Raw genomic sequence first — 22,954 nt, forward strand, 5'->3', positions numbered from 1 at the left:
CTTGGGAGTGCCGCGGCAGTCGCAAGTTTTTGTGGCAATGGCGGACAACTTGGTGAGATGTCTATGTCGATAGTAATAATATCTGGGGTTTTACGTTCCAAAACCACGATATGATAATGAGCCATGCCATAGTGGAGGGCTCCGGAAATTCTGATTGTCTGGTATTCGTTAAAGTCTACGGACATTGCACAGTGCACGGGCCTCTAGCCCGTGTACTGAAATGTGAAATGTGTATCAAAATATGACCGCCGCAGCCAGGATTTAACCAGCGACTTTTGAATCGGCAGTCGAGCACCGTGACCGCTGTATTACCGAGGCGACTCCATGTCGACAGCAGGCATTCTGTGGCTTCACAGCAATACCAAGCCGATCAACGGTGCTGACCAGACACAAGTGACCAGTTGTGAGAGTGAACGGCGAAAGCTAATGCCCACATGCAAGGCATTATGGGTAACTCTGCTCCCAGAGGATAAAATGCCGTTTCCACTTTGCCCAAGTGTTGGGAAGTTGTGTTCCATTCCTGGATTAGGAGACATCGCTCTCAGCAGAGACAAATGCTCACTCGCAGAGTCAACTGGCCATTTGTGGAGTCGAGTGACCACTCGTGGAGTCGATTGGCTGCTCGGGGAGTCAATTGGCCGCTTGTGGAGTCAATTTGCTGCTCACAGAGTCAATTGACCACTATGCGTCCACCATCGGAATTCAACGTTAAGACCGGCAGAAGTGGGCCCACAACGACCTCACCTTGCGTTCCCGTGCGGCACACCTTGGTCTGCAGAGTGAGACGGTAGGCCTGCCATGGATGCCACAGGCCGTGCAGGCTCAGGTTGTAGAAGGCCGCGCCCTCGGTCAGCGGCACCGTCAGGAGCACTTCAGAGAAGCCCCACCACGGGGGCAACCAGACGTCTCGCCACCGCTCGGAGGGCCGCAGACGCTCACCGACCACGATCACCTGCGGTCACAGTTCCAACCCATCAGACCACTTCCGTGCAGGATTACCAACTATCCCAACATTAGCGAGACAGCCATCTTTTGCTTAGGTAGGATAAGTAACACCGCACCTGTTGCGTCATCATAAACATAGTCTTGCTTTTCTCTACAGTTTAGTACCGCTGTGGGCTCAAACAATAAGCAGTACTTTTACAGTTGAACCCGGATATATCGAATCTGAAGGGGATCACAAAAGAGTGCTATATATATAGGTAATTCGATATACAAAATATTTTATGTATTGAAAATATATTCAACAGGATTTTATAACGATTTGATATACACAATAATTTGTTGTATATGTGGGTTCAACTGTACCTGTACTATGTGCAGTAGCCAACTACTGCACATTTTTTAGCGTTCACCACAACATGGCAGTACTGAAATTTTCACAGTTTTCACACACGTAGACAGAGTGGTAGCTATTGGCAATGACAGTCTGCTGTGCTGTCACCCCCCCCCCACTTCCTTAATTTGCCGGCTCACAAGAGTTGGCAACCTTACCTTGCACCAGCTTTTATGGCATCTTCAAAGTATAGCATTAGTGATTGCAAAGCATTCCACGATCGCGTACTCAACATTTCACGCTTACATAGTTTAAAGTTCTTCATTACCCATTCCATTATGTTCCTCACATGTTCGTTCGTATGGCTTTTAGTAGTATTGTGTAACATTGTATAGTATAACATTTCAGTATTGTATATCTTGTCTGTATTTGCTTGTATTCTCAGGCAATTACGGTCAAGGTTATTTAAGCATGCATTTTTTGCCACTTCGCCCACGCTCCTTGCTTATATTTTACCTGTGTATGACTCGTATTTCCTCTGTCACTCGAATACATCGCAATATTACAGAGTTCTTTCTCAAATGTATAGCATATATTTCCTTGTTTTCTGTATTTGACACCATATGTTATATTTAACCATGTAATGCCTCCCTTAAACAATGCTCCGATAAGAAGCCCGCAAGCTATTGTGAATGAATAAATAAATAAATAAATAAAAAATAGCATTGTTACGAGTTACAAGAACTCTTGTTTGAAAGTAGCCTGTCAACACAGCTGGCCAGACTGAATTGACAACCTGGCACAACCAATGCCGCATTATATAAATGGGTCAACAGCACACCCCCTGTTTCTGTGCAGAGGTGGAGCCATCTATGAGCACAAGGAGCATTCGATCGAGCCATCACAGTGAGGCATAAAGCACAGGTGAAGGAAAAAGGCTTGGATTGGCTTGCCTTGGACGTAGTGGGCCGCACGTGCACCACCAGGGCCTGAAAGCCACGTGCCCGCAACTCGGCACCGGAGGCGGTGAAGCCCCGCCGTTCAATGCCATAATTGCCTTCGTAAGGGAGCGTCACACCTTCCCGGGAGAGACTCACGCCCATTGTGCTGCAGACGCAAGAACAACAATGGAAGTGCACCTGAACGTCTGTGTACACTTCTCACAAGTTCATCTGTTATTTTCACAAGTTCACCACAAATGCGCCTGTGAGTCGGTTATCACTTCTTAGAAATACACCTAAGTGTCAGTTAACAATGGACCACAAATGCGCCATGAACACAGCAACGAGTCAACCAAAAATTCGTCAGTAAGTTGGTTAAAAATGTACCACATATGCGCCTCTAAACTTGTCAATACATCGCCATAATGTTAAAAGGCACAAAAAAAAGACGACAGCACCGAATGGAAATCACAGGACGATGCGCTAATTTTTAGCGCTTTTTACATTGCGAGGCAGAACCAGCTCCCCAAACTTTCCACTGTATGTCCCCAAAAGTTCAAAGAGTCGGTTGACAAGTTACCACAAGCTCACCACAGGTTAACCTGAACATTGGTTAATGCTTCATTGCAAATGCACCTAAACTTTGGTTAATGCTTCATCGAAAATGCACCCAGAAGTCAGTTAACAGTTCACCACACGTTCACCTAGAAGTTGCTTAACAATTCAGCACAAATGTACCCAGATGTCGGTTAAAGGGATCATGACAACGTCATCCAACAAAATCTGCGGTTTTCAGCGCAAAGTAGAAGTAGAGGGTCTATTGCACCTACACACCTGTGAAAATTGACCGTACAATAATATTTCATTGCAAAATAAGCCCTAGGAGTCGCCGGCTATAAACCTCGGCCACCGCCGGCGGCCGCCATTTTGCCATGAGGCGAAGAAAGCTGAAATGGCTCGATTGAACTCGCTGCATTGCGAGGAACAAAATTGTTCCCCGGAATGCAGGTGCTCGCTCAGCAAGCAGCTCGTTACGTTATGGCTTGCAAGTGCAAGGTGCTGCCTTACTATCAGGACGCTCGCGTCCTTATGAAAATGCTCAACTACGAATCAAGTGCTCGGCCAAATGCGCTAAAATTTTGCCAGCTTGTTTACAAGTGCACAGGGATTAACCCACGTAAAATGTATTATGATAAAAAAGGGGGTGTCATGGCCCCTTTAAAGGGCCAGTAAACAGGCTAAGACTTTTTTTTTTACATTTCCCAAACAAGCTCACCAATTCGTGCAGACAGCCACGGCGATCACATTTTATGAATACTACAGTGCTGAACGCCACGCAGATGTGCCATTTCGAAAAACAATTCCCACGCCCCTCTCCAGCGCCTTTACAATCCCCCTCGTACGTAAAGTGACGTAAACTTGAACATGGACAATTTCACGTAGCAGTGACTTCGTCGATTGGACCTTTGCACTTTGAAACGGTGCCTTGGCCCTGCGGTGATGCGGTTTTGGCTACTTATTTAGCCCGCTTCTTCACCACGCTGCTAGTATGGTGTCTAGAGGGGGAAGTGTGACGAGCGGGAGCGGAGGGCTGTACGAATTCCCAATGAAAGATGGCGGTCACACCAGGTGGCGCTACCTGCGCCATAGGTGCTTACGGCGGCATTTGCCTGCTTTGTGTATGGCCGCTAGACGTTAGTTTCACTTGTTTCTCATAATTGCTTATACCCCGCGCCCGTGCTGTTAAAGGGGTACTGACACAAAAATTTTGGCCTCGCGTTTTTTTGCTACAATGTGTTGCTGGGGGCCTGTCAGTCATAACACGGCACATCGTTTGCTGCAGCGCGCGACAGATAATTAATTACAGGCTCCTCATTACCGACCAGTGTCAGTTTCGGTTTCAAAAACGACAAGCCTCCGGGTGCAACTATCACCACCTAGCGGCTGCAGCGCTCGATCACGTCAGCACACAGAAGTGTGACGCACTTCCGCTCTGTTCGCGTCGTCTCCTCGCATTCGCACGCTTGCCGCACGTGCTACGCGATGTCGTCGCCTTCATCGTCCTCGTTATCGTCGTCCTCCTCATCGTCGTCTGTTGGCGACGATTTCCTTGAGACACCAACAGCGCAGCGGCGAGCGCGTCAAAACAGAAATGGCGGCTACGACGTCATCATAACTTGTTGTACCGGCTACAACGGTTACGTAGGGGAAGTAGGGGGGTCACCTCGGGTCACCTCCGAGGGTGTCAATGCAATAGGTGCGGCCTATAATGCTGGATCGCGCATGCGAACTTCAAAATTCATATAAAATACCTTCCAAGCTTTATTCGCTGTCGATATTTTGCAGATGGTACACGCACGTACACGGAAATCGATCCAGCAGGCTATCTCGGCCGCGAAATTTTGTGTCAGTACTCCTTTAAAGGCACTACATGTTTGCTTCACTAAGAAGCACGTGCTGCAAGTTCTTAGCGGTGTTAAGCAAGAGGAAAGAAAAAGAAAACCAAGAATGCTTTTAAATCAGATGGAACTGGCATGCCTCCAGGTTTTCATATTTAAACGTTTCTTAATATCGGTTTGCTTTGACATGTTTAATCTGCAACAGTGCGCAAAAACTGGGCTAGTTAGTTGATTTTCATGGTAAAAGCAGCGCAAAAAGACGGCAACACCAGAAGAACGACACAGGACAGGCACTGAACTGTTCAGCGCTGGTCCTGTGTCGTTCTTATTATCGTGTTCTTTTTGCGCAGCTTTTACCATATTTATAGTCTGCTTCAGTTGAACTAAACCACTTGCTCGGCTGCATAGCTCAGCTGACTTTATAGTGTTTTTCCTCTTGGTGAAATGTAAACTGTTTACAATCCTTCATAGCGAGTATAGTGGCTGCAGTGCAGTGCGTTTTTTTTCTCTCTTAGTCCCCACCCACCTCCCCTTCATTTCCTCTTTATTGTAGGGGGTTCCCTTGAGCGCGAAATGTTCAAAGCATTTACATTTTCTGGCTCCTTTTCCTTGAGAAAAATTGAAAGTGGAGATCAGAATGCTGCAGCTGGAGGCTCTTTGATACTGAACATTATATTTTTTTATAGCAATAGTTCTATCTATGCAAGAAACAATGATTTCTGTTAACTCACGGCTTTAGATGCATACTAAATACATGCAAGGAAAATGGTAAAACATGTTTATTTATCACACATTTCTCATCCCATACTTATGCTACACATTTGTTATCACATACTTCCCTATCATGTTAAGAGGTCAAAGTACTTGACCCTCCTCAACTTCAAGTGTTTTTGGCGCTTCCTTTGGACACTCCTGTCTGTTTTTTTTTTTCTTTTTTTGGTAAAGTACATCGGTGCGTCCGGGAACACCGTAGGTACAGCGTCTCCTGACAAACGCAGAGTATCTCAACAGCCTCACCGTTTATAATGTGCAGGTATGTCCTTTCGATGAAAGTCACGTCGAAGTGCCAATTGCAAACAACGCTTTCCCTCGTCAGCTCTTTGTCAGCCCGCTTAATATTTCGAGCTCATTGATCTCGCCTCGAGAGATCCCTCGGAGCTTTAAAGACCGAAAGCTTCTCCGAGCACGATCTACACCCGCCTTTACAGCCAGGGACGAAGCATGTACTTGCACAATTTGACAGCATGGTTCGCAGAACACGTGGGTAAACAAACGACGACAGCGAAGGCGAGGCATCCGAACAAGGTGACGGCACAGCACAGAGAGAACGAACGAGCCAAAGCAAGCGCGGCGAGCACCTACTACTACACCAGCGCCCCTTGCGGCGGCCAGAACTTTCATTGCGTTCCGCGCATCCCTCTCCCACAGCGGGGATGCAGCGCCCGTCACACTTTCCCCTCTAGCCACCATACCGCTAGGGTCATCCTAGCGCTACTCTGATACGAGCGACGCGTCGAGGAAGCCTTGCTTAGTCGATGGCTGTGTGCTGATGACGTAGTCACTGACGTCGTGTTACAATGCCGAAGTAGGCGTAGTCATGACAGGTGGCTATGCCTACCCCTCTTGGCTGCCGAGAAGGGTGGGAAAGCCAAGCGAGAAACCGAAACCAGCCGAAGCGGGTTGTTCTGTACCCTGTAACTTCCTTACTACAACACTTAATTCACAAAATTCTTGCGACAGCATGTTTACATCATACAAACGCACAGTTATCACTTCATCACACATTTTGGACCACGGGGTTGTTTACTAGGCCCCTGAACAGTTCACTGCAAATTGACCTGGAGGTCAGCTAACACACTTCATAATGCTTCACCAGGAATATGACTGTTTCGTAATTGACTGATCGACCAACAACTGACTGGCGACTGATCCACCGACCAACTCTTACCAGAGGAGCTTGCCTGATGAGGCTTCCTTGCGCACAGCCGTGCAGCCATACAGCCACTCCTTGTTACCCTGCAAGAGGTCAAAAAGGAGGAGGCATCTAGTGGTCAGCAGAAACAAAATGCCAGCTAGTGGCCATGCGCGTGCCTTACGAGACCCGACGCCCGCAGCACCACGTAGTCGGACTCCCTGACGGGCATCACCAGCCAACGGGACACCAGAACCTGTAGGACAGTCACACACATGCACTTGAATGTGTTAAACAATTAATCAGTGTCAGATTGCTAAATGTAATGCCAAGTGGCCAATGGCCCAACTGGCCAGTAATGCTACTTTTTTGAAGGGACACTAAAGAGAAAACCGATTTTTCTCGCATTAGTAAATTATGTACTCTAAATACCAAAATCACCACGCTTGCCACGAGAAGACACATGGCATGTGAGAAAACACGCAAAAAGAGAATGTGGGTGGCGATGCCACCTTGAAATTTCCGCACCAATCCCCGTGATGTCATAGATTTTGACATCTACTAGAGTGTACATAGTTCTTAATTGGTAAAAATTAAGTTCATTGTCCTCTGAGGCAGCCAGAGACATAACATACCAAGTTTCAGAAAATTTCATTGAGCTAATGTCACCAAAATATAAAAAATACATTTCAATATCCGTGACGTCCCACGAAGAGCTTTCAGAGCGAAATTTGAAAATGACACTTTCACCTTGACTTTCTGCTCTGTTAATGAACCTATTATTGTGGTCACTTTAGTGTCCCTCTAAAAAGAAAGTCCTCGAGCCCACCTTCTGCTTGTGAACGCGCCAGGAGCGCTCAATGTGGTCCGACCACTCGCCACTTGCGCCGAAGTAGATGGGCTGGCTGCTGGGTGCCTCCTCCGGAAGCTGCTTTCCATACGGCCGCTGGACAAAGTGGAAGTCCACCACCGCCTTGATGCGCTCCGGATCTTTGGTCAGCCTGACCTGTTTGGCACGGTTATAAATGAAAGAAATTTGAAGCACGAACTCCCTCATGACGATAAGTCAAATATTAGTCTTAAGTTTTTTACGAATTACGTACTTATGAGGCTTACACTCAGCACCTTGAAACAGGCAACCAACTGCGTGAGACGCAGGTTTTTTTTTTTTTTTCATTCTTTCTTTTCTCCATTACCGCTCCTGCAAAAACTTTCTTTCCAGACACTCACAAAGCTCTTCTTAGTTATCTATATGCCCAGCTGAACTCTACTTCTATGCTGTGCTCATTTTGCTCCAGAAATGCTTCAGCTTACGGTAAATTTCTAGAAGTTTTTCGTCACATGCTAATGGAAAGCGCTAACGCGTGAGCCAATAATGTTTACTGTATGAGCTTGCAGGTTAAAGGGGCCCTGCAACACTTTTGCAAGTAACCACCAAATGGCTTTACTAGAGGAGTTTATTGCCTCACGAATCGACCGTCGCAAAAGCTTTTAGAATCTGTCAAGTACGAGCAAAGTTACAGAGATATGTCACATGCTGTAATGGCTTTCTCTCTCTTCTTGTCTCGACAAGCGCGCTGGAAGCTAAGCAGAGAGGGATGGCACGGGAGAAAGAAGTTACGTCACTAGTGTGTCATGACCTTGAGCACTTTATCTTTTTTTTGCTTCAAACGCACAGCTTACTATCAGTGTGATTGTGAGCGCGCGCAGGCACGTGGCAGCCTCCTGCGACGGTCGCGGTTGCTATGTCGCTCACGATGCTCAAGTCAGCCCATGGTCATGGACTTTGCGTATATGGTGCGGTCATTTGGGTTTATGGCATCAATTATCAAGAGAAAAGGGAACGATTTCTAGCTAACTTCGCGAATTAATTGTAAATTCCAGGCCGCGTGCTGCGCTATAATGTTTGGCTCGCATGTTCTCAGGAGCGTCAACTACCAATCGACAGAATTTTCTAACCATGTTACAAATGTGTTGCAGGGCCCCTTTAACTTACTTCCTCTTTATACAAACATGCACCGTTAATTTCACGCAATTATCGCAAACTGCACATTGCAAAGCCACGCGAGTCTGTCCACTTGCCTGCCGATCCTGACGAGTAATTAGGTCGAATAAGACTCTCGCCGACGTCACCACCAGCTGCTGACACCTGCACATAAAGAAAAAAGAAACAGGAAGTTTTTTAAAAAATCTCAAGTATGACATGAACAGACTTGAAGCTCGAGTGCATTCGAAGTGATAAGCACGACATTTTGATAAATCTACGAACACGGCACTATCGACCACTTCCGTAGTGACATCCACAAGGGCTTCCTTGGCTACCGAAGCCACAATTTCCATGATGACTTCCTAAGTGGCTATCGAAGCCACTACACTCAAACCTCAATATAACGAACACGGATATAAAGAATTATCGGTTATAATGAAGTAAATGAAGAATAGTCTTGTAATAGATACAGTGTTAAAAATAAACGTTTATAACGAATTTTCGGATATAACGAAGTTATTTTCGTGGCAGATGTGACTTTGTTATAACGAGGTTTGAGTGTACCATGATGGCGTACGTGAAGGAAATGGAAGCCATATCTTCCATAATGGCTTCCTTAGTGGCTACAGAACCAACTACTGCCATGATGCTTCCATCATGGCTTCCGTAGGGGCTACGGAAGCTACTATTTCAATGATCATATCCGTAGTTATTGGAGCCTATGACCACCACTACCATGGTGGCCATAGGCTCCAGAGTTTCATTAAGTAATTCTTTTCAGAAAACCATGGCTCCTATACTGTCAACATAGCATGCTGCTTTTGCAAGTTTAAAAAATATTTTAAGGGGACAGATTACGGCAAGGATGCCAGATTGCCATGTAATGTAATTATTGCAACACCTTGGCGTGTAAACAAAGTAAGCACAGCTAATAGCTGCACACGAATCTGGTTTAATGCCTAGCAGGAAGAACAATGTTTCCTTTACCATACGATCGTCAAGTGGTCTGCAGATGCCCAGACACCTGGAACTGCCGTGCTCTGCAGAAACAAGAAAATTAAAGCATGAGAACCTATACCCAACTTAAGACTGGCACGTAAAACTCTGATGAAAGCGTTCAGAAAATGTAATCAATACGTTAACCATCTCAAACTTTATTTTGGTGTAGTGATAAATCTATTCACTGCTCCCATTAAAGCAAGGTATAGCGGAAAAAAATGCTAGGTAATACAATGAAATCTAGTACGTTAAAGTTGCAACTCGTGTCGGGAGTACCTTACTCTCGAGAAGCGTACTATTTACCTGAATTGCAACACTACAGTTTCCAACTATAGACTGTAGGTTTAAGAGGGAGAAAACAGTCTAGATGACTGCTTGATGAAGCTCTTTAGAACTTATAATACCACAACAACTATTTCGCTCTACCAACTGTAGCTTCAGCCACCATGCTGGGCTCAAATACAGGGCCAGCTCATAGTTGGACGTGGTGATTCCTTTCACTCCACTAAATTATTATTTTTTACCCCCTGCCACTCGCAACTGGCCAATCATGGCAACAATGCAGGTATGGTGCCGCTCAAGCCGCTAAGAAAGGTGTGAAAACTAAAATAAACGGCAATGGTTTTGTTACGTTGTTGATGATCTCTTTCCTTTATAAGTTGGAAAGGTTGTGTACATGTAAGCACCAGCGAAACCACAGAGTGACTCACACTGACCATGACAATAGAATAAAAATTTTCACTAGTTGTTGAACGACCTCAAACCTCATTAAACGAAGCCACATCTGATTCAAAAACAACTTCGTTATATACGAAAATTCATTATAAACATATATTCATGACACTGTATCTATGACAAGACTATTTTTCGCTTACTTCCTTTTAACCAATAATTCATTATATCCGTCCTCGCTATACAGTCACCCCCGAGGGATTTTTCGGACTCCAAAAATTCAGACCTGATGAATATTTCAGACTTCATAATGCACCATTGTTTGCTTTGTGCCGAGGAGCCACGAATTGTGCTGCCCACAATGATTGGCGGCAGCGATCTCCAACCCGCTGACGATGTTACTGTAGCCCAAATGCAACCAACTCTGCTTATCCTCAAGCGTAGCATGATGCAGAGCATTAGTGGAGGCTTTTTAGGCTGCTTTATTTCAAACAAACTTAGTTTTCATGTCTTAATAAGTTTATTCAGACTGTTCGACTTTTTGGGCTATTTTGCAGTCCCCGCCAGGTCCAGAAAATCGGTCGGCGACTGTATCGAGGTTTGAGTGGATCATGAACTAGCATAACGGAACAGCATGGAATTATGAAACACAGTTAACAAGGAAGCAAACGGGCCACGCTGCAAAGAGACGGAACAATACGGACAACCGTCATCTTGAGTCCGTACCGTGGTGCTGATGTGGTGCGGATGCGGCTCCAACCGGGTGAGCTCGGTACGGACCAGGGTGTCCCTCCGACCACCGCCGACGGAGACCATTATCACGGGTGGCGGAGACCATGTTTCTCGGATTTTCGCATACACGGCATCTAGGTGAGAGTCCAAGATGGCTGCACAATGCAAGCAAACAATTGCCACAACTGTCATAATAGTCAGACACAGAGCAAGAATTTTTCAGAGGCAAAACAGCGTTCGTTCAGGCATCCATGTAAAGTCATGGAATCAACACATCCCCTCTTGTGCGTGTTTGGTTCAAGGAATACCAGTTCAAGGAACACTGGTCCGAAGAAAAGTGGTTTAAGGCCACGAAGACAGCAGCTCGCAGAGTAAATGCTAGCTCACAGACCACTCTAAAAGACTAGGCGTGCAAACGCAGACACAAGAAGTCAAGACACCACGAATGCCGCAAGAAAGAAGTCTTTCTTGTGTCCATGTTTGCATGCCCAGTCTTTTAGAATGAGTACTTACCAACTAGCTCAGCTCTCTGTTATTCCTCACAGACCAAGTATGCATCATAGTTGAAGACACGACTTTGAAGTAATAATAATAATAATTGTTAATGTTTAACGTCTCAAAACCACGATATGGTTATGAGGGACGCCGTAGTGGAGGGTTCCGGAAATCTCGACCACCTGGGGTTCTTTAACATGTACCTAAATCTAAGTACACGGGCCTCTGGCATTTTCGCCTCCATCGAAAACGCGGCCGCTGCAGCCAGGATTCAATCCCGCGACCTTCGGGTCAGCGGTCGTGCACCGTAACCACTAGACCACTGTGGCGGGTTATGACTTTAAAGTATATTCACGGCAGATGTTAGGGCATTTCAATCTCATGTGAACCTGTAGCCAGAGCAAGCAGATGAAGTAGGGCAGGCCACCAGAGCTCTCTTCACATATCGATTCCAACACACACCCCATAGGCTTGATGCAACGAAACCAAGGCAGAGTTATTGCCGGAAAATGTGGATAGCACACCGATAGTCTCGTTACCAATTGACTAACAAATCTAACCGCACAAAGTGCATTGTCTTGACTACGCGAGAAAAAGAAGGCACACACCTAAGAATATGCTGTAAACAAAAGCAAACAAACTGTAACTCAAATTGTTCTTTCTTCACCTTCTTTCACGTCTGTCCATTTTTTTTTAAGGTAACTTTTATTCCTCGTACTGCCTCAACCCATATACAAATAAAACGAAGTAGTATATTATATTGGATTAATTGGTAATCAATAACGACCTACACAGTGCAACAGTGCACTAAGGACAAAAAAATTAGCACTGGGGAAAAGGCCTCGTCTTTTAAAGGATATTTAAAAGAACTTTCTGAGAGCTTAGTTGGTGCATGAGTGACAAAAATAGATTCTTCCCATTTGTCTACTGGTATTATGCTGCACACATTGTCATAACGTCAAACAGAACCCTGGTGCTTCCAACTGCCCCACCGTGTGATTGCCCAGCCAGATCTGATCTAATCTAATCTAACCGATACAGTAATGAACACCAATGAATTTTTTGCCAACTCACCCGCACTGCGGTGAGGTGTGGCGTAGCTCACGATCAAGGACACGCTGTCAGGGTCAAAGTCGTCCAGTGTGAACAGGGACCGTGCCACCATACCACCCTGCAATGACAGTCGTGACGATTACGATGATGGTGACAGTGACGGCAGGGAGAAGAACGAAGTTATGAACAGGTGGAACACGCTTGTAGAGGGGCCCTGCAACACCTTTCCAAGTAATCCTTGAATGATTTCATGGAAGGAGTTCATCGCCTCACTAATCGACTGCCGCAAGAACTTTTAGAATCCGTCAAGTATGAGTGGAGTTACGTGTATTTGTCGCACACTTTACGCAGTCTCTCACGCTTTTTGTACCAGCATGCGTGCTCAAAGCTATGCTGGGGGGACGACAAGGGGACAAGAAGATGTGTCCTCTCGTGACCTTAAAGGGGTACTGACGCCTTTCTTTCGAAGGCGAGTTTACTCTGCCATGCAAATCTCCTGTATGCAGAGACGGCTCTGAGCAAGTGTGAAGCTCAGCAAATGCTGATAAGATATTTTATTTTGAAATTAAAGTAAATTTTTTCATGGCGCCCCTACCGACATCGACACTAGCTTGACGTCAGGCTCCAGTACAAATTCTGGTGACTTCACGCAGCAGTCTGGCTAGTTGTGATGACGTTGGGTACCAAAACTTCCAAGATGGACCGCCTGTACGTCATCAAAACTTCCAAAATGGCCGCTTGTGCATCACCAACGGAGCCAGGGTGCGATATATTGTGCATATATTGTGCGAGCACGTGACGAGAGGCTCATGTCGTGTTGTGACGTCAGGGTACAGTAGGAACCAAAACTAGCTTTTAAAAACATACTGTAATTACTCTTTCAGGGCGCACTAGTGCTTAGCACTACCTTTTCTAGGCTCTTGAAGGCTTGACCTTTCATTTGAAGCAAGAAAACGACAACTGAAAATATTCGTGTCAGTACCCCTTTAAGCACTTTCTTCCCTTTTTTTTTTTTCTTCGAACGCGTGGCTTACTTTCAGTGTGATTGTGAGCAAGCACGCAGGCCAACGCAGAATCCCGCGGCGGCCGTGGGAACTATGCGGCTCATGATGCTCTAATCAGCCAATGGCCATGCAGTTTGTGTTTATAGCACAGTCATTTTTGGCCCGTGGCATCGTTTGTCGAGAGAAGAGCGAGCCATTTCTAGCTTACTTTGAAATTAATTGTGAATTCCAGGTAGCACGCTGAGCTGTAATGTTTGACTCAAGTGTTCTCAGGAGCCTGAACTACCGATCGGCAGTGTTTTCCGACCATGCAGAAAAAGTGTTGCAGGGACCCTTTAAGCTGTGTCATAACAATGCTGCGCCCAAAGCAAAAATACATTCATTATATTTGATACTCGTCATAAGCATACACAGCCGACCCTGATATCATACAGCTGAACCTGTATACTATATAAAATAATTTGCTGCATTGAACAGTTCTGACATCCCCTTGGAAACCACACCAAAAGGTTTATAGCCTTTTACTATGCATACGTCAAACTCCCATCCACCACATTAAGTGCTGAGCCGTGCCACGCCTCTGCAACTGCACTTCTTCTAACCGAACCACAAACACTTGCGTCTTGTTACATCGCTAGTTGAGCCCTGCGCTGTGGCGCAAGCGAGGTAAACACAGGGTGACAAGATGAAAGAATGGGCATTTATTTTCGGGGTACGCCGCAATGTAAAGACAGGTTACAGAAAAAGAGAAAAGGAAATAAGGTGAGGGAAGCTTTGGCTGCAGCTGAGCCAAGAACTGATAAGGATTACACTTCAGTTACAACAGCAATTATGCGTGCCAACAAAACGTCACTGTTTTGACAGCTGCTGTCAAATGGCACACTGCATTCGAAGGACAGTGCAAGCAGTGGGGAAAAACAATGGCCAAGACGTCTAATGATATGGATGGCTCGTGAGCAGGAATTTTATCCATGCTCCATAATGATTGACTCGCTTCACTAAGCTTCACCATAGCCGCACGGTTGTGTAATGCGGTGAAGAGTGCTCACAGTGGAGAAATAACCGCATGCAGCGAAGTGTTACTACCTTCGATTGTTCGTTATCGGAAAGAGAAATGTCACGCTGCTTTAGGAATGCAAAAATGCATTCGAATTTGACAAGCGCGTCCCTGCCCAACCTTGCTCTCGCTACACATACGGTGCATAAGGTGCAAACAAAATGGCAAATAAAAGTGTATGTCGTATTAAAGATAAGCACACAAAATTGCACACACCTGCAAGTTCTCCGAACCATACATCACAACTCGGGAGCACAGACTAAAAATGTATGCCAAGTTTCGAACCTAACTGTCTCCTTAAGAAAGCAGTCTTGTGCATCAAATTATCTAATTTAAGAATGCTAGTTAAGAAGCAATTAAGAGAGAAGCAATGCTCCAGCCTGTCAGTTTCATTTTGTTCTCAAATTTTGTGATGTATTGTCACATGGTTGCGCCGGCTAAGGGTGCAAAACTCAACACTGCAAAAATGAAACTTTTTTTATTGGGCGAACTTGTGCCCAGAAAAAGAAAAACTCATAGTACAAGCAACACTCGCTGTGCAACGATAGTGGCGAGCACGGACGTCAGTCGTGGATAATCGTCGGTAGAACGCATTGTCTTTTAAACATGAGTTAGTGAGCAATCCAGTGTTATCACTGGTGCTAGCGTTAGCTCCAGAACAAACTCAGCTACTCATGTCGTGCGCGCAATGTTATCAGAATAGTCTAAAACAATCTATAAGTTTCAGACACAAAGCAGCGTGGCCTGCGCCAAGTCATGGCAACTGCTTTTGTGGGTGAAACCCGATCACATTAAAATAAAGAAATAAGTACTCGTGGCAGACATTGAGTCCGTCCCGAGTCACCGGGGAAGGCGAGGACTGACCATGGAGTGACCGAGGATGACCAGGCTGGCATTGGGCGTGGGCTTGTAAAGGGTGCGGATGGTGCGGACGCACTCGTGCAGAAAACCTGCGGCACCCCGAAACAGGTGAGCGTCTGGACATTCAAGCAGAATAACCAGCTGAAGGGCTCCAACTGAGATAGTATGCTCCTAGAAACACTCACTCCAACCTCTATAGTTTTATTTTCTTGTTGTTGTTTCACCTCAAATGCAATTGCATAACTACTTGACACTCGTTCGCACCACTGGGGCTGTACTCCGAGTTGGAGATACCGCCATAACTATTTGTGACATGCATTATGATCGAGTGCGTATATAAATGAGTGAAATTTACATAATTTGATGCCAAGGTTCTGGAGATCAAACTTATAGAAAGCAGAAGTGTTAGAATAAATTATAGCATATTTTACAGCAATTCATTGTACTTACAATGTCTATAATTATCTCATTATAGGGACAATATGCTACATTTTTTCATAAACCGAATTCAATGACCCACTCAAATTATATGCGATAGTTGTCTGCTGGAAGTGAACACTTCTAAAAAGGTAAAAAAATATATATATTTTGAATTTGCTGCCGAAACATTGCAGATCCGATGCCTCATTAGACACGGTACTTCCTTCACCAAAGCGATCGTGTATCAAAATATTTCAGCCAGAAGCGATATAGAGGAACCTTAGGCAACAAGAATGCTCTGTTTGCCATTAGCTCAGTGTTTGTGGTCTGTTCCTTGCCAATAGTGCACAGAAATGGCAAAAGAAAGTCACGTCTCAATGTGAGGGCGCCATGTTGCAAAGTGGTAATATTGCTGTCAGAGCAGGCTGACAAGCTGGTTGTGGAAAGGTGTGGAAGCAGCCGCTTCAGTCATTGGATACGCGAGACATTGCGTCACGCGAAGTGACACTGTCGTCGAAAGTGATCGTCTCAGAATACGGACCTTGATAGAGTGAACTACAAAAAAAATGGGCAGCGCGCTGATCGGAGTACGCCGCAACTCATTGCGCGTGCCAAGCAAGGGGCTGCTCGTAGTGGTAGCGGTGACATCAACATTTCACGAATGAAAGTTCCAGTAAACTCGTGAAAGTTCTAGTACACTCTACTGCCTATGGTGGCACGACTTCACTGTACAGATGCCGCATTCATCGTGGATACACTGATATGCCAAAGTATGTCTGTACCGAGAAATACTAAAGTTCTTTTACCACAATATGTTGGGTGATACCTTAAAATAATTTACAAGCTTCAGTGTTCTCAAGGGGACGCCATCAGAGCACGAATGATTAGCACGACAACTGAAATAGCACTCAGAACTTTATCCATAAAGTACTTATGTAATGATTGTTAAAATTATGGTTCCATAATATCTATTTTGTAACTTCAGGTCTATCAAAATAATGCCTCCCCTCATAGACAGGTCCTCTAAAGCACAATTATCATTAGGTGAAGTTCCCAAGGGGGTGCCACCACAAATGCAGTGACAAGGAAATGATACACACAGGCGCACACTCATCAAAGCCTTCCCGAAATCCAATTTTAACAAACATTTTTCAGATGCTGGAATGCACGTGACTTACAAACCGAAAGAGTCCAGTTAGTAGTGGCTTACACGCCTTACCAGAGTAGAAACTCACATTTGCCACGCTACCTACAGTTCAAAAACACTTGCTCCCACCTGGAGGTCATTTGGTAAACTGATGCATAAGTTAATAAGCAACTAGAAGTTCAAGGTATAAAATAAATGAAAACAAAGAATAAACAGGGCACACAGGCCTTCAGAAAAAGAAGCCCCAGGATACGAAACAAAGCAACAACGCACCAGTTTGGTCCTGTAGTAACGGCCCGTACAGACCCGACAGCTCGCCCTTAAAGTCGGTGGCGAACACGTCGAACCGGTACGGCAGTCCCTCGAACTCAGCCTTGCGCAATAGGACGGTACCGATGGAGCGCACCTGCTGGTAACTGCCAGCATTGCCCGGCACGAACAGGACGGGCACGCCGCGGAGGTGGCCCCTCCGAAGCTGACGGGCGTACACTCTGCACGTTTTGTCAATTTGACCACTCTCAACTGCGACAAAGCAAATCAACTGCAACAACATTTCGCTTGGGCTAAGTTCATTACGAGAATGAACGTATTACAGAAAAAAAAAAATTTTTAACCATGGCAAGGTAGCAGGGCTGTAGTTATGGTAAAATCGACGAACGATTAATCGATTAAAGACCGACAATTAATCGATTAATCGTAATCGATTTCCGTCTTTCGATTAATCGAATTAATCGATTAAAACTATTCGATTAATCGATTACGGCACGCCCCCCCCCCCCCCCTCCCGCCCCCAACCTCGCCCCTTGGCCGGAGCGCATGAGTGAGAGGCGCGCTATCCTGAGACGCAGATGCCGTGCACATCGCCTCTCTTTCACTGCTTTCATTACAGCGCATCTTTCTGCGCAAGCAGAACGAGCCCGGAGCTGGCGGGGGCCATACCCCATAGAGAAAGGTATGAACTCGCTCTGATCTCCGTCGCGTACGGCGTCCAACTCCAAGCACTCCCCAATGCTTCAAGCCCGGGCAGGAGGCGGCTCCACCCCATCGAGGCAGAAATGAATTTGCCCGCTTCTCTCCGGCTCACAGTCTTCTGCTCCTACTGCCTCATACGTGCCGGTGCATCGTCTTGTTGCTTATGTTGTTCGTGTTCGTTTTTTGCCGCGCTGTTTCATCGTGTTGCCGCATAAACGCATCTCTCCTTAGATTTGATAAACGAGTAGTTTTCGTCGCCTGTAGTGTCAATCGCAACTTTCTTTGGCGGAGCTCAATCCGGTGGTGGTGGTGGTGGTGGTGGTGTGCGGCGTGACCACCCTTACTGCGCATGCGCATACCCTCTCCACTTTCCCTCTCCCCTCCCCTCTCCACTCTCCCTCTCCCCTCCCCTCTCCACTCTCCCTCTCCCCTCCCCCTTTCCACTCTTCCTCTGAAACGCGGGCTAGACCAAAGCTAGGTGGCTTTGGCTAGACATGCCGAAATTCTCTCCTGCGCAACGCCGGGATGTGCTCGAGCGCATGCGCGTCCCCTCCCCTTCTCTCTCCTCTCCTACGCTGCCCCCCTCTCGCCCGCCTGCCCTGTGAGAATTAACGGCCAGGCTAGATGGAAGATACGACGCGCGTAGCGTCCCTCTTCGCGTTCCACGACGCGAGGTCGGTAGCATGCCCAACGAACGCCAACGGAACGCGATCGTGCAAGTGATCTGGCTTTGCATCGCCTCATGGTCCCCTTTAGCGGGAGATGGTGTAATTTTTTTATTCAACCCTCACATTTTACTCGTTTCTTGTGTAAGTGCGGCATTGTAATATGCGCTGCTTATTTCCTGACTGGTTCTTAGTGCCTTTCTGTAGAATAAAATATTCTTTACCAATGAAAGAGAGACAGAAGATATAAGGCAGAGAGGTTGGCCTGAGCTAGTACGCCCCTGATTGCAACTCTGCACCGGGAAAAACGCAACGGGGCAAAAAGAGTGATGAAGTACGACGATGGGGAGAGGATTACGTAATCCACATATACATAATGAGACACGTTTGCTAGAGTAAAGAGGACAAGGACGCTGGTAACCATCTTTTATTATGCTGTATACCAACTAGCCCAACTGTACGTCTTGTAGGGTGTATACCTTCTTCATTAATTGTTCAGCTAGCTTTCCTTCGATGCAGTTAGCGCAATTAATGACAGCTAGTCACTTCTTCAAACAGAGTGTTCCAGCGCGGCTTGCGTGCGCTGGGACGCGGAAAATGTAGACTCGGCTCTCTTGACACGAACACGCATAATAGACAGCACTTGCAACTACGACCTCGTCTCTACTTGAAGCACGAAAGTTGCTGCCATTAGTTGAGAGAAAATGCAGCTCAGGAATGAGCACTTGCGAATTGTGAAAAGGGTCTTATAGACCCTTTATGTTATCCGCAACTTAACACGTCGGTTTACCGAACGTCTAGCATCCAGTGCATTAGTATTGAAGAAGTGACCTTGTAGCATTTAGTAATACTGTGTGGTCGCATATTTAGGGAGAAATACAGCTCTCAGCTAGAGGCCCCCGTCTTCTGCTGTGACAAGAAAGAAGGACAGTCGCGAAATTTACGTTGTAATGCCTGATACAATAGATAGCGCTCACAGTTCAGGCTGTACGCACGAGTGAAAAAGGTGCGAGTGGCGCCGTGTTAAGGCAACGATCAGATGAAACCTGCGGAGTATACTGGCGCTGCTGCTCTTTGTTCTAGCCGGGAGGCAGAAACTCATGTCACTCTATTTCCCGCAGTTGCCTGTACCGATGGTCTGTTTGAGGCCAGTATGTTTCTGTGTAATATCTGCATGGGTGACCTCAAGGAAAGATCGCATCAGTCCGCAATTATAGTATTATGTAGGGCTTCCACAATACCTAACCGACAAACCGAGAAAAGATGCTGTGCTTACGAGAGCGAGCGTCTTATTTAATTACTCTTCCTCCTCGTCTCTCTTTTACCTTCCTCGGGATTTCCTCACCCTCCGCCACACTGCATGTTTCAACTGCGACTTTCCAACCAGTGTGGTTCCCGAACGCGCCTCCTCCGGTTTCGATGAGCTCGAGTAGGCAGGCTTCGAGAAAATACGACCTGCTGGTGAACAGTCCAGGGATGATGACCACAGATGCTTGAATCTGCGACATCAACCAACGACGACGGGCCCCTAGTGTTCAGTGTGCGAAAGTGGAAATTTTCACACACTGGACAGAAGGGGGCCGTCGTCGACACATTCTAAAGTGGGAATTTTCTATCGTCAGCGCGTCTGATAAAAAGATTTGGATCCATATCAAACACGAACGATGCCCCTCAAACAAAAAGATATCGGTTTTAAAGTACCAACAGGAAATGTCGATTAATCGATTAATCGATTAAAACATTCCACCGAAAACAATTAATCGATGAAAGGCTAAATCGATTAACGATTAACGATTAATCGATTAAAAATTTTCATCGGCCATCCCTACAGGGCTGGTAATGCAAACAGACACCATGCTGATGACATGCAGATGATGTGCACCTTGTGGCTGTCACTTATGACTTAGGCCTAGGCCCACCACCTCTGACATGTTCATTTAGAATGTTCTTGGAACGCATAGTTTCAGCTTAGATATGTTAGCTTCAATGTTGATGTTGTGGTTAAGCACCATTGAGTCGGCCAGTAGTGACACCTGGTGACACCGTGATTACATTAATGCCAGTGACACCTATTTTAAATGCTTGAAAAATTGTTGAACAAGGGTATTGCTGGAGCCAATGCTTCGACAAGCAATCATGTTTTCTTCAAGGCTGCAACTGAAAGTGCAACAAGACTGCTTGTCGAAACATTTGCTCCAGCGACACCCCGTGTTCAAGAATTTTTCGTCTCTTCAAGTTTCGATCTTCCGCTGAATGTCTGCCCTATTTCAAATGCTAATGAGACCTGATGCTTGCAAAATGATAAACGTTAGAAGGCCAAATATGCGTTCCCTTTCCTAACCAATAGGAGGCGGGGAACTGCTATAATGGGCGTCACCTATTTCAGGCCTGACTGTTAATAGGTCACACCTATTTAGGTGTCACCTATTATAGGTCACGCTTACGAGCATGACCTATTATTCATTTTGATGAGCAAGGCTTTGTTCCGCTCACTCGCCATCGATACAGCCAGCTGCTCCCACCGTTACGTGTCACAAGTGACGGATGAACAATGTCAAAATGTGACTTGGCCAACTGTTCGCGAAACAGACAAGCCATCGCATCATAAATCCAGCAAGACAAATAAACAAACAGCAGCAAATTCATCACATTGTGCTGAAGGCACATCTAGCCAAGTACAAATTTCTGTAAAAGTCTTTCACAACATGACGCTGTTGTATGAATAGCAGTTTGGCAGTTACTTGTCTGTGTTTTTATTACTACACTTTTTATTTGTCATGCTTTGAGCAATCCTTTGCAAGCAGTGTATATTTAGAATTCACGTACAAGAAGACACCAACGTTTCACATAATCAGGGGCAACTATTGTAATCATATACATGGGATAAAATAATAAGAGAAAAATCAGTCAGAAAAGCAACATAAAGAACATTGTAAAAGACCTAACAATGGTACAGATAATAGACAACTATGTGACGTGTGCAGCGAAAACAACGCAACAATATTGAGAGGAAGGAGAGGTATGACTCCTAATTACAAGTGAATGATTGATTGGTAGATGCTTTGTCTTCAAAGCAACACTAAGGTTATGACAGATACATTAGCGGGGAACTGCGGATTAGTTTTAACGGTACTAGCTAGGTTAATTAGAATGCATTTGAAGCACGTCACAAGTATATCACATTTCGTGCACTTAGTCACATGCAACAGGGAATCAAACCCGCAACCTTGTACATGCTCAGTGGATGCTGGTGCTTTGCATGTTCAGAGTAGCACATTTCTAAAACACAAGCAAAGCAAAATGCTTTTAAGATCACCTCAGAAAGAACTTTATGAATGAACCAGTTTGGTACACGACAACATAACATATGGTCCGCACCAATTTTTTTTTTTTTTAATCCATAAGAGACAGAACCTACAGATATAAAATGTCTCGGTAAAGTTTTCATCAGCAAAAAACGTAGAGTACAGGCAGAAAACAAAGAACTAAAAGTTAATAAATGTCTTACCCTTCTCCATAAACAACGAGGCGATACCTCGGGTATTTCTGCTGGATTTCTTTACTTAGTTTGATGGGCTGAAATGAAGAATATGTCTTTGAGTATTTAGAAATTGGTCTGCAGTAAAATGATTATAAAGAAAGGCAATTTCCTTACATGTATGGCTTGCACGTACTTACTGACACAGCTATGTGCAAAGATTTTTATGAACAAGATCCTGAACACACGATTACACGCTAGTGTAATCAGTGCTCTAAGAACAAACATGTTGGCAAGTGATATGGAATCTTAGAAATTCAAATGGTGCTTGATATACATAATAAAATTTTTGACACTTAAGTCCATATTTTAGCCCAAAGATGAGTGCTTGTGGTGCAGTAAGGCATTGCTCACAAGGAGACAAACTTGCAAAGCGTTTCTAGCCATCTCATCCATTCTATAAACTTTCTATGAATCAAAGGATGTAGAAATTACTGGCATTGATCACAATTTCCAACACAGCTACACTACGGAGTGTAGTTCAACCCGACAAGCTATAAATCTTAGCTACAACAACCTTTACAATGCTGACAGTTAGTTCACAGGAACTTGGGAACACATGCGGAGAACATGAAACACTACGTCTACTGATTGGGTGAGAATGCAAAGTGATCGGTGCCAGCGAAGAGAGATTTGTGGTAAAATAAGCTATTAGAACTCGAACGAAATGGTTTATACACAGCACTACATAGGCATTGGACCACAGCTGAATTTACTGAAAAGCTTGGTGCACTTTTCGTGATACCGGCGCGAAGTAGGAAAACTTTAAAAGTAACGCCAACTGTCCAACTTATCAGTACGGTTTTACATATCTCAGCAATGTT

At 45.3% G+C, this 22,954-nt stretch overlaps 1 protein-coding gene across 1 annotated transcript in view; it reads right to left on the reverse strand.

Moving 5' to 3' along the window:
• Positions 1–22,954, reverse strand: part of LOC119400257 (GPI inositol-deacylase) — a 41,316-nt gene that overhangs the window by 17,617 nt on the left and 745 nt on the right. The window contains exons 2-13 of the mRNA XM_037667268.2: positions 22,101–22,168; positions 17,229–17,446; positions 15,392–15,477; positions 12,488–12,584; positions 10,913–11,073; positions 9,503–9,555; positions 8,611–8,677; positions 7,358–7,534; positions 6,713–6,784; positions 6,565–6,632; positions 2,230–2,383; positions 745–952 (exon numbers count right to left, since the gene is read on the reverse strand). Coding sequence (XP_037523196.1) covers positions 745–952; positions 2,230–2,383; positions 6,565–6,632; positions 6,713–6,784; positions 7,358–7,534; positions 8,611–8,677; positions 9,503–9,555; positions 10,913–11,073; positions 12,488–12,584; positions 15,392–15,477; positions 17,229–17,446; positions 22,101–22,168 — 1,429 coding nt within the window. The remainder of the gene's footprint in view (positions 1–744; positions 953–2,229; positions 2,384–6,564; positions 6,633–6,712; positions 6,785–7,357; positions 7,535–8,610; positions 8,678–9,502; positions 9,556–10,912; positions 11,074–12,487; positions 12,585–15,391; positions 15,478–17,228; positions 17,447–22,100; positions 22,169–22,954) is intronic.

Source organism: Rhipicephalus sanguineus, chromosome 7, assembly GCF_013339695.2.
Source record: "Rhipicephalus sanguineus isolate Rsan-2018 chromosome 7, BIME_Rsan_1.4, whole genome shotgun sequence".
Taxonomy (NCBI): Eukaryota; Metazoa; Arthropoda; class Arachnida; order Ixodida; family Ixodidae; genus Rhipicephalus; species Rhipicephalus sanguineus.